This window comes from Notamacropus eugenii, chromosome 3 (assembly GCF_028372415.1).
Source record: "Notamacropus eugenii isolate mMacEug1 chromosome 3, mMacEug1.pri_v2, whole genome shotgun sequence".
In the NCBI taxonomy this organism is placed as follows: Eukaryota; Metazoa; Chordata; class Mammalia; order Diprotodontia; family Macropodidae; genus Notamacropus; species Notamacropus eugenii.
In genome coordinates, this window is record NC_092874.1 from 260,313,896 (window position 1) to 260,327,028 (window position 13,133).

General features: G+C 37.2%; 1 protein-coding gene across 1 annotated transcript; it reads left to right on the forward strand.

Annotated features, from left to right (window-relative positions):
- The first annotated feature begins 891 nt into the window (after positions 1-891).
- LOC140532032 (uncharacterized) lies at positions 892-12,542 on the forward strand. Its single transcript, XM_072650595.1, has 5 exons — positions 892-1,030; positions 1,487-1,534; positions 7,334-7,471; positions 8,410-8,545; positions 12,280-12,542. Exons 1-5 carry the CDS (start codon positions 983-985, stop codon positions 12,540-12,542), a joined length of 633 nt encoding a protein of 210 aa, XP_072506696.1. The 5' UTR covers positions 892-982.
- The last annotated feature ends 591 nt before the right edge of the window (positions 12,543-13,133 follow it).

Genomic DNA, 13,133 nt, shown 5'->3' on the forward strand with positions numbered 1-13,133 from the left:
CCTGCAGATCAGCATCGAGTGGAGGGAGTTTTCCACAACTATGAAATTGAAGAACTGTACCCCTCCCAAAATTGTCATTGGCTCTCTGAGGCAATAGTGGAGTAGGGTTGACCTTGGAGCCATTAAGAGCAGGGTTCACATCTGACCTCTGACACATACTGGCTGCCTGACCCTAGGCAAGTCCCTTTAACCCCTTAGTGTTCTGGGCAACTATGATTAGAAGTATAAGAGAAGACAAGCTTTGGTGCAAGTTCTTTCCCCACTCCTTTGTTTCCCTACTCTAACGAAATCAGAAATTTGGATGAAAAATATTTCTAAAAGTGACATTCAAGCAAAGAACACTTGAGCAGTGGGGTGCAGTGGAAAGAGGGCTAGATTCTGAGTCAGAGGATCAAGATCTAAACCCTATCTCTGCCACTTAATACCTATATGACCTTAAACAAGTCACTTAATAACATGGGGGTCTCAGCTTCCTCAGATGTAAAATGAGTGGATTGGACTAGATGACTTCTCTGGCCTCTTCCAGTTCTAAATCTATGAATATTTTCAACTAAATTTTTCAAAATATGACCCCAGGTCAGAAACCTTCAAAATACTCAGTTTTTGGACATTAGGTACAAATGAATAGCCATTCGGTTGAGAAAATGAACCATGGTTAGTGATCACAAGTTTGCGTTCTGGGAGATTGACATTTATTTCTAATTAGATTGTGTTGTAGGAGACAAGCATCTGATGAGCAGGGGATAAATAAGATTTGATTGAAAGAAATAGTGTGGTTTGAGGATGTTTTAAAAATGACCCTGGAGAATAGTCATGATTAAACTGGTCTTTGCAGTAATGATAAATGTTTGGTTAACACAATAGTGTTTACTTTTCTTTATTTACAGCTTTCTACTGCATTTAAGGTTCCAAAGGAGTTGGGTTTCCAAGGAAATATGTTCTTAATGCGGTAGGATGCATTTTAGAAACAAATGGAATTTAAATGAATGTTGGGTGTGAACGTCGTTCAAGTTTGAATTGTATTCAGAAGGTATTTTTCCTCGTTAAAGATGGTCTTTTAAGAATGTTTGCCTCCAAATCTACCCCTGTAGCTGTGTGTGGGTGTATGGCTAGAGTTCCTGCAATTTATGTTTGAGCACTTTCTCTCAGCACAATGCAACTGTGTGTAATTGTCTGGTAATTTGTATCATTACTAATCTACCCTTTCCACTTGATTTTGCAGCTTTTAGTAGCAAAAGTTCATGACTTGTTAGAAAGGGCTTGTTTTGCTAAATGTCTTGAATGAATCATATGGGTTATCAGCTTATATAATGCACTTACAGATAATTATTCAGTCTAAATCTCCAGGTGATATATCAATTGAAAGTGATCAGTTTCACGTTTACTTGAAGACACATTTCATCTCCTCTCAAATTCCAAAAGAATTTTATTTTGAAGCTAAAAAAATGCATTTGCATAATTGATCTCCATAAAACTTACTTTCCAGATGGACAAATTAATTCTTCTGCTGTTCTGGTTTGAATACATTTTTCAGGTAAGAGATTACCCTAAATATATAACTAACCATAGAGCAAATATTTTCCCAAATCTTTTTTGCTGACCTTGAGATACTGAAAAATAATAAGCCTTAAGATTGCTTTGGTAATAAACAATGAAACATTGTCCAAGCAACATGAAAAAATCTGAAAAAAATTAACTTTTTAGGAAAACTTTGACTTTATGATAAATTATGGGAAGTAGCATTATACGTCACTGGGAAGAATTACATTATTTAATGACATTACCACAAGTACTTAAGAACTCCACCGGCCTTTAATAATTATTTTCAAGTAGTATGTTCATTCCATTGAGAGTAAACAGAGGAAAACATTTTGAATATAAATCATCAGCTTATAAATTTAGTAGAACTGCTGTTAAAAAGTTTAAATTGCTTAACTTGAAGCAAGATTTTCCAACATAATAGTCTTTCTGAGTACCTTTTACATATGCATTTCAATTTCTGGTGCTAAATAGAAGCTGGCTTTTCTTTTGAAGACACAGAATCCTTTGCCTTCCTTTCCTGTGCCAGCCATTGAGATGCCAGAGTCATCTCAAGTCACTTGCATATAGTCCCATGAGGAGTGAACTTACTCTCTGCTTTCCTCCGCTACTTTCAGATTCTCTCAACTACAATCTCTCCTTTGAAGTTTATACCATAGAATCACAAAGAAGCAAGAAACTCAGAATAGAAAGGGACCACATTTCCTAGTCCAACTTTTAACTGAAAATCACATTTCCTAGTCCAACTTCTACCTAAAAATCACATTTCCTCTGAGAAAGAGGCATCCAGCCTTTCTTTGAAGACTTTTTTGAGGGGAAACTATCACCCAGCCAATCTAAAAGAATTTATTAAGTATCTGTTGTTTGACAGACACTCTGTTAGGCATTGAGGATATGACGATGAAAAAGAAACCATCCTTGACGTTTACAACAGACCTCAGGTCCTAGTCCATTGATCCATATGCATATGAATAAATTCAAAATATATGCAGCATAAATACGAGGTAATTTGGAGGGGGGTAATGGTGAGACAGATCAAGAAAAGCCTCTTTAGGAGATGTGTTTGATGTGAGTTTTAAAGGAAAACACTAGCTTCAAGAGATCTCTCCTTCAACAAATCTCTTTAAAAAACTTCTGGATATCTCATTTTTCTCTATAATATTTTACTTATTTATAAGCATGTCTTATCCTTCTTATTAGATTTTAAGCAACTTGGGGCAGAGGCTGTGTTGTTTTTCACATTTGTATCTCCAGCTTGGTAAATGTTTATTGAATTGAATTTAATAAATATTTAATTACAGGTTGCTCTGTTAACAACATCCATGTCAGCTAAATGTCTGAGCTATTTTCCTTTTCAAAAAAGGCATGGAAAATATTTATGTAATATAAACTGACTTGTGGCTTTGAATGATGAGCAAAATAATTAGCCAGTTTAGAATGATCAACTCATTAAACTTTAGGGATGTAAAACAAAATAATTTGTAGGAAAAACATCTTGAAATGTAAACTATTAGTACCAGTAGGCATGGAAAAGGGAACTGTTATTTCATTGCACAGGGAACTCTTACATGAAGAAAAGGCTTTTACCAATGCAAACTGGCACCTTCTATGAAATTTCAAGTCAGTTGCCACTGAGGGGTTAGGCTTTTCTTCTAGGGTCAGCCAGTCAGTATTCATCAGGAGCAGAACTTGAATCCAGGTCTTCCAAGCTTCATAGTGGGTATTCTATCATAGCAACAACTGATTTTTGTCTTGTGTTTTACATGTACGATCTCATTTGAGGTCTCACAACAACCTTATGAGATAGATGCTATTATTGTCCTCACTTCTGAAATGAGGAATCAGATTTAGAGACATTAAATGACTTGAAGAAAGTCATACAGCTAGTATGCGTCTGGGGAAGGATCTGAGTTCAAGTCTTGATGTTGAGTGTGAGGCTCAAGCCCCTGTTTTATGTTGCCTCTCATACTGGAAATGATGGACTTGCTGTTCTTTGGACCTATTAAAAATGGGAATTTGCTGCTCTTTTGGTTCAGTACACATATGACCTGCAATGTAACCCACTGCGTAGGTGCTCTGACCTCATAAGACAACCAGTCATTTGAGACTTTTAGTTCCTTGGGACCTTTTCAATTTTGGGAAGGGCTCTCTGGTTTTATATCCACTTGGGGATTACTCCTCAACCACTATTATGGCTCTTCTCTTCACTTGTATACATACCGACCCGCGGACATCTTAACAGTACAATGAGGCATTAAAGTGGGACTTTAGCGGAGAATGATTACTACAAACCAAGAAAAGTCATTACTCTCTTCAAATACAAAAAAACCTCAGGAATTTCCCCTTTTCTCTCAAAAAATTCCAAATTAAATGTAGCAATAGATATGTTTCTGGGGTGTTATAAATAGGGCCCCTCCCCAAACTCTCTCCCCATCTAGAGCAGGGCTCACACCCAGGCCAATTACAAAACTAAAGTCTGGAGTGAAAGAAGAATCTTTTATTATGGTCCTTGCAAGAAGAGGGCACATTCCCTACCATGAGAGAAGTGCCCACCTTAAACAACCATTGTAAAATCAGGAAAGCTCTCATTAATTTTTACATTCATTCTGGGTAGCCCCCAAGAAAGGCCACAGGAAGACTATAGTTTGTTCAGCCCTATGCAAGCCTTTTATACTGTTACAAAGTTGAACTTCTCACCTGTCCATCTATTAGCCAGGTGAAGCCTCCTGACCATGTGACTTCATGTTCTCCACTCTGATAGGCTTTCCCTCAAGTAGCTCAGCAAACTTGCACACAAGTTTCTGACCTTTTACCCGAACCATGCTGGGTCACAACTCTGATTATCTACTATCACTTTAAGCTGGGAGGAGTTTTAACCCTGTGAAAACAAAATTTCTTTTTTTTGTTTCCCACATAGAGCATTAAAAAGACAGAAGAGTAAGATGTATAAAAGTGATTAGGCAGAAAAAAATGAGAAAATCTGTGCATATTCAATCTTTCAATTCAATTATTGAGTACCTACTATGTGCCAGGCATCATGGTAGACTTTGAAGGTACTAAGACAAAAATGAAGCAGTTTCTGCCCTCAAGGAAATTATATTATTTCATTGGATATAAGATGTACAAAATAAATATTAGCCAATTTTAGGAAAAGGTACTAGCAGTTGGTAGGGGGAAGCAGAGTGACTCAAGGGTGAGGAAGCATTTTAACTGTGAGCATTGAAAATGGATCTTTCAGTCCTCTACTGTACCTATGCTCTCATTCATTTGGTTATCTCTCCATTTCTGCAGATAGCAATCATCCATGCTTTCTCATCCTGTATTATTCTTGTTCATGTTCTTCTACAGACCCACCATAAATGATCCACCAGAAGTATTGGGAGGGCTTCTTCTAGATTATTTTATGTTTTGTGGGCAACATTTTGTCCATCCTCTATCCTTGTTGTTGTCACATTCATTGTGCGCTCTTTTTCCACTTCTATGTCTCCTGATCTGTGGGGTGTTCTTTCCCAACTTCATGAGTGTAGGTCATGCAACCCCAACAGTTCATATTAATATATGTGAAGGAACTGTGATTTCATCAGCATAGTGACAGAATCATCAAATAACCTATATTGATCCAGGATCTAGGAGCACAATTTTACTTTTCCAAGAAAGATATGAATTAAAGTGATGTGACTGCTCAGTTCTCTCTTCTATGTTCTTTACATATGATAAGTTAAAATGAAAGTGTAGAAATGTTTGGGTATTATCTTCTCAGATAGTATATGAGTATGATGACCTGTCAAATCACCTCTCAGTTTTATGAACCTCAAGTCAGCACATTATTGATAACATTAAAGCTTAAAAATAATGCACACTATGAACGATGGAAAAATGCTTTCTTCTCTTCCGTTATTCCTTATTATCTCCCTTCCTTCCTTCTCCCCTCCCCCTTCTCTTCTTCTTTGCTCGCTTCCTTCCCTCCCCCTTCCTTCCATCTTCCTTTCATTCATTCCTTCCACCTTTCAACTCAGTTCATCCTATCTTCTCCTCTCTTCTCTTCTCCTCTCCTTTCCTCTCCTCTCCCCTCCTTTTTCCTCCTCTTCCCTGTTTCCTTACCTAAGGGTGTTCTGCCCAAAGGAAGATAAATTTTGATGACTGAAAGCTATTCAGTTAACTTGGGATTTACTGGCTAGATTTCTTTCTCAAAGACCAAGCTTGAAACTCAATTCACTCTGGATCTCTTGGATTGGACAACAATCTGCCGAAGCACCACTGAATGTTTATTTTTTGGACCCTCCTGGCTCCAAGTGAATGCAACTGTCTCTCTTTTGGCCAGCAATCTGAGGACCTTTCCCTTTCAGTTTGATTTTTTTTTTTTATTAAAGGGACTATCCTTTGACTTACTTCTTAAAGAGGCCTATTCACTGAATGGGCATTGCCCCACTCAACCTCAATAGACCTTAGTTTAAAAAGGCCCAGGTCTCCCACTGCATGCTGGGACATTTCTAGTTGTCCTGATCTGTATCTGGTCACTGGACCCAGATGACTCTGGAGAAGAAAGTGAGGCTGGTTACTTTGCACAGCTCTCCCACACTCAAATCAAAGTCAACTGCAAGTTATGTCATCATCTCCTTGATGTCACGGTCCTCTTCTGGAACAAAGCACAAAACATAACCACACAACCACACTCTTTCCAACTTCCTTTCATTCCTTCCACCTTAATTTCCTTCCTCCTGTCCTTCTTCCTTTCCTTTTGTCTTTCCTTCTTTTTGAGATTGGGTCCCCATCTCTCATAGGTTAGAAGTACAGTAGCCACTCACAGCCCAATGCCTCTCCTAATCAACACAGAAGTCTTGACTTGCTCACTTTCTGATATAGAGCAGTTTATTGCTTCTTAGGCAGGCTGGTGACCCCTAACTTTTTGGGGCTTACTATATAGGTGCAGGATTTAGTATGGACACCCAACTGGCTTCAGCCCTGCTTCACCTCAGAACTCCTGAGCTAATGTGATCCATCAGCCTCAACCTCCTGGGCACAGGGCCTTCAGGTATACTCCACCATACCTGACTGGGTTTAATGTCTTTATCCAGCACATTCCTTTCAGACATTAGGTAAACCTTGGGTGGTTATCTCTTTCTCTTCCTCATTCTGCAATTTCAGCAAGAACAGGCATTCTTAAGATTTTTTTGTGTCACAGACTCCTTTAACAGTTTGGCTCCCTTTTCAGAATAATGCTTTTATCCCCAAATGATAATTTACAGAAACACTCAATCACAGTTAGAGGTTAGTGAACATAAAGACATCATTGTTTTTCCCATCTAAGTTTATAGATTCTCTGGACTACATCCAAGGACCGCCAGGTAAAGAATCTCTAACTTAGGCTATTTGTGGGCAGCATACAGAGGAGATTGAAAGATCAAGATCTACCCACTGGAAGAAGAATTATGAGTTTATTAAACTATTATACCAAGACAAGTCTGCAGCTCTTGCCATTTGGGTGGTCTTCTGACAAGTCATTTGTTTATAAGATTTTCCTCTTCATTTTCTACTAGACCTTAATAGTGAAGACATTTTCAATATCTTTCTCCCTTCCTTCATGCCCTCCTAATGTCCCTCCTACTAACAAGTAGGACTATCCCAAGGACACTATATATCTTATACAACCAAGATAATATTTGCTGTAAGGCCTCAAAAGGAATTTTTGACTCCTTGCAAAAGAGATTTATGCTTCACTTCCCCCATTTTACTAATAAGTAATCGAGAATACATTTTGTTCATTTTATCAGCATTGCTTTTATTTCTGGTGTAGACTTCTAAGAGTTTATATTGTGGGCTAACCCAAAAGCAACCTGCAACCATTTTTGCTGAATGGAGTGAGTTTCCTAAAGGAGAAAGGCCTGAACATTATTTTTTAAAATATCAACCAACCAAGGACTTCAATAAAAAAGTAAGACATCTGTCTTTTAGATTTTTTAAGTGTTCAGTATGGTACGAATTTGTGTTAAACAAAGCAGCATGGCGATGGAGAATGAATCTGGAGCCAGGGAGCCTGGTTCAAATCCCACCTCTGACCAATACTGGTCGTGAGACCCTGGGCAAGGGTCTCATCTCCCTGGGCTCCAATTTCCTCAATCATTAAATGATGGGGTTGAACCAGAAGACCGCTAAGGTCCTTTCCAGGTCTGAATCTATGATGCCGGATGATGGAAGAGCATTCAGCACAGATTGTGTTTTAATCATCCCTCCCTCCCTCCTTTCTTTGAACCAGACCTATGATTTCATTGGCATTTCATTGGTATTGGTATTTATTGGATTTCCTGTGAGCTACCTACCTACCAACCAGTTCAAAAGAGGATAATTTTAGAGAGTTGCCTAGGGCACAAAAGGGCACTTTCTTCTCTACCTCTACCCCACGCCCCAAACAATACCCCTCAGAGGAAGGACTTGAACCCAGGACTTTACAACTCCAAGGTTGACTCTCCATGCCATGCACCTTGCTTCCTCTGTTATATATTACTTATATATTATATGTTACTATTATATATATTACTATTATATATATTACTTAGAATGTCTTTATTTTTAGAAATATGGTTATATAAACATAAACAACTAAATATGTTCATATAATATGACAGTAATTAATGAGCTCACTCAAACAGTAAAGCTAATATTGTATATATTTCTATATATATGTGATATGCTGAACATTTATGTAGCATATCATAAACCTGAATTTTTGGTAATAAGATTGTACCTTATATATCTTATTCACCTTCCCATAATTTTTGTAAAGTGAATGAAAAGTTCATGCTGGAAATTGTTATTGAGGTTAGTTCCTTAAGAAAACCTTTTTCTAAGGAAATTAATGTCATTAATTTCTAGAGTGTCAAAAAGATTTCTGCAGAACAACATAAGCTTCAAAAATCTACAATAACAGTAGACGAAAATGAAGAATATAATGTCATTATACAGTCAGTACGAAACGGGGAAATTTTAAGTGCAAAATCATTCAGGACACGTAAGTATTACAACATTCAGCTGTGATGGTATCAAATTCAACCATATAGGAACTAAGGATCTAGGCATGTTTGACAGCCAATTTTGCTGTTTATTTGATGAATAATTAACTAATTGTCCAAAATAAAAGCACAGTGATTCTTTCAAATTTCTGATAGCTACAATCTATCCTACTATTTTAAGAGATTCTAAACTGCAGCAATGTAAAGATTTTCACTTTTTGTCTGTTTAATATAAAGTATATAAGGGAGAATGGGATAAAAAAGATGAATCATGGAATTGGAAGCAACCTTAAACATAGTCTAGTATCCCATCACACCCTGTAGAGTGTCTCCTACTTTACATTCGTAGGATCCAAGATTTCATGTTAGAAGGGATCTGAGGAACTATATGGTTCAACCTTTCATTTTTTAGATGAGAAAACTGAGACCCAGAGCAGTAAAATAACTTGCCCAAGGTCACCTAGGTGTTAAGTTACAAAGTAGAGATTTCAACCCAGAACCTCTAACTTACAAATCCAGGGCTGTTTCTATCATGCCTCACTGCTACACTGCTTTACAAGTGAAACTAAGACCCAAGGATTCTCACTTTACAGCCTCAGTAGAGGGAGGGATGGTATCTACCCTGGGACCAAACTAGAATTTATTCTCTACAGATGCAATATAATATTAGCCTCAAGGGTCCTGAGTATGAACAGATGACAAGGTAATAGTATTATGGTCTCATATATTTAGAGCTGGAAGGAACTTTAGTTGACATTGAATGTAAGCCATTTTTACAGAAGAGGAAACTGGGACATAAAGAGATTAAATCATTTGCCTAGGGTCACATAAGCAATGTCTGAGGCAGGATTTGAACCCAGGTTATTCTGTCTCTAAGTCCAGTACTCCATCACTCAAGCTTCCTGTCTCTCAACATAAAAATTATATACTTATACATATATGTATATATATATGTGGATGTTCAAATCCACTTAATCTATAGGTTTATGTAGCTATCTGTGTTTCTACTGTCTATATGTCTATGTCTCTATCCATCTATGTCTCTATCTTTCTCTATCCTCTTATTCATCTATTTACTACCTCTATTCATCTATGTATGCATGTACCTATCATCTAGTTATCTTTCTACCCATCATCCCTCTCTGTTACAACTATTTGTGTGTCTACCTTATTATTCATCTAAGTATCTGTCACCCTCTCCATCCACCTATGTATTTACTACTTCTCTATTCATCTATGTATGTTTGTATATATCTATGATCTATCTATCCATCTATCATCTATCTATCTACACATGTATATATAGACACATCTTTCTTATTGAATATCATGAAGGAAAGATTCTCTTTTATGTAGTGAGGACTTCCAGATGTTCCTGAAGTAGATGAATGGCTGTATTCAAAAGAATGATCATTAATGGTTTCAAGAATGTTCATGAAGGTCAGCTTAGCAAGAAGTCTCCAGTGTAGTACTCCAGGCATTGGTGCTTGGTCCTTTACTGCTTTAACATTTTAAATGACTTGGGTAAAGACACAGGTGACACACCCATCAAATCTGCACATCTTATAAAGCTGGAGGCACAGGTAACCTATTGCTTAAAGGACTTAGGATCCCAAAAGATCTTGAGAGGCTAGAACCTTGGGTGATTAAGATGAAATCAAAAAGGGAAAAATATAAAATCTTAAAATTGGATTAAAAATCAACTTCATAAGTGTAGAATAGGGAAGATGCAATCTAGAAAGCAATTTGTCTAAAAAGATCTGGGGTTTTTAGAGGATTAAAGACTCACAGAGTGAGCAGTGTGACATGGCAGTCAGAACAGCTCATATATTAGGCAGCATTAAATTCTGGAGTAAGCGAGTGAGTTCCTCTCTATTCTGACCTAGGCAGACTATATCTGGAGTATTCTGTCATGATCTGGGCATCACCTCCCTACCCTTTGTATCAGTAAGTACCCCAATATACACAGAGGGGCCTGGTATCACAGGCTCTTAAATCTGCATTCATAAAAGGAAAGGCAACTTTTGAGGGGTTAATAATCACTGTAATCAAGCACATGTATCATTTCTTTAACCAAGCACATATATCATTCAACTAGTTCAGGGGAGCCAGCACCCTGAACTTCAAAGAAAATACAGAGAAATCAAAGATCAATAGATATGGCTTCCTCTGCCTGACTATAATTCAACAGATAGGTACAACTGTCTGACAACTGTTAACCAGAAGGGGAAGCATGACAGCTGGGCTCTCAAAGTAGGTGTGGGGGTGTGTCCTTCAGGCCTTTCCAGAGTCCTCATCTGGTCAAACAAACACTTCTAGTCAATAAGCCCCAAAGTAAAACCTGCACCTCTGAATCTTTATACACTTCTTAGAGCCAGAGGGCATCACATCCCTTGAGAACCCGTGCCTCATTAACAAAAAGGCCTGGACCTTCTTACAAACCTTCCCAGGCCTGACAATGGATGGGGAAGATCCTTCTCAGTCACATTCAAATAGAGGCATTATACTTCTTGATTATACTAAAACAAAAATAGCAAAATATCCTATTTTATTGCCATTACACCCCTCTTTAAGGAGGGCATTTGTAAATTGAAGAGTACTGAAATGAGAGTAATCAGGATGGTGAAGGACCTTGAGGCCATGTTATGTAGGAGTAGTTAAAGGGACTAGAAATGTGTAATCTGAAGAGGAATCAAGGGGCACAAGGAATCTGTCTTCAGATATCTAAAGGACTATCTCAGAGAAGAAGGATTAAGTTTGTTCTTTTTGGTCTCAGAAGTCAGAATCTGGAAAAGTGGCAAATTTATACTTGATATCAGGTAAAGATTATGTAGCATCCTTGACTTGGCAGCAGAAGACCTGTGTTCAAATCTTGCCTCATGTACTTAATAGCTGTATGACACCAGGTTAGTCCTTTAATCCTTCTCTGTCTTAATTTGTGTGTTTGTCCTTCGCTGCCAAAGAAGACCATGCCATCAAAGAAATGATGACATGACTTGCACTTGACTCTGTTTTGAGTGAGGGAGGGTGGTGCAAGGTCACCAGCCTCATTTCTTCTCCAGAGCCATCTGAATCCAGTGACCAGATATTCATCAGGACGACTGGAGAAGACCCAGGATGAGGCAGTTGGGGTTAAGTGACTTGCCCAAGGTCACACAGCTAGTGAGTGTCAAGTGTCTGAAGTGAGATTTGCACTCAGGTCCTCCTGACTCCTGCTCTAGTGCTCTATCCACTGCACTACCTAGCTACCCTGTCTTAATTTACTTATCTGTAAAATAGAGATAATAATAGTACCTACTTCATAAGAATGTTGAATCAAATGATGGAATGTATGTAAAATCACTTTGAAAACTCTGAATAACAATCTAAATTTTAGCTATTATTTTTATTTAGATTATTAACATTAGACTTGTTCAAAGGTAGAACAGGCTGCCTTGATAAGGGTGGCTTTTCTCTTTTTGAAAGTCTTCATAAAGTGGCTAAATGACTACGTATCAGGGATGTTTCTGTGAAGACGTCTTTCAGGTGTGATTTAGAATTAAGGTCCATTTCACTCTGTATTTTTCATTCAGCTGTTCATAACTTAATTCGCATTCTTCATCAAGTTCTTATTTTGTAAATTAATAAAAACATTTCCCATTGAAATACGATCTCTTATGATTTTATATGTTTATTTGCCTCTTTATTCTTTTGCTATCTTTTGTTGATTAATTATTTTCCTTGATGTTTTCAGGTGGGATCTCAAATAACAACATTAAAGTTCTTGTGACAAGTACAAGTGTTTCTTTTAACTGGAGTACACTGCCCCATGAATTTTCAGTTTCAATATCTCTTAATAATTCATCTCAAAGCATACAGAACAATGTAATGTTTTATGAGTGGGGTCATTTGGAACCTTCAACCTTATACATTTTCAGATTTGAATTTAAACAGCTGCACTTGGATTTTGTAAATGTGCTTCAGAGGTTGGATATTCATGTGGAAACAGGCATGTAGCTCTTTGATTTGATTTGATTAAATGTTTGATAGCTGATTTTAGCAATTTTCTTATTGATATGTTTCACTTCATTTCTAAATTTATTCCCCTCTCTCCCCTATGTAAATAATTACCCCTTGAAAAAAAGAAAAAACAAAAAAAGCAAATCTGCAAAACTAATCAATATGCTTATAGACTTTGACACTGTTCATCGTTCAACATTCGTACTCAAGCTTCTATCTGATGAAAGGAAGTATATTTTCTCATCTCTTCTTCAGGACCAACTCTGTTCCTTATAATTACTCAATATTTACTTTCCCCTTTTTCTTTTTTCTGTCCATATACATTGTTGTAGTCATCGTGCATATTATTTTCCTGGTTCTGCTTACTTGACTTTGTATTAGTTCATGTAAGTCTTCCGAAGCTTCTCTATATTCTTCATAGTTGTAATTTTTAAAGTGCACTGGTATTTAATTATATTTTTCTTCCAGCTGGATATTTTTGTGATAGGAATCTACCTTGTTTCCCATTCTTTGTTGTCACAAAAATTATTACTACAAATACACAGTGTATATGAGATACTTCCATTATGTTATCTAGTGGATCTTTGA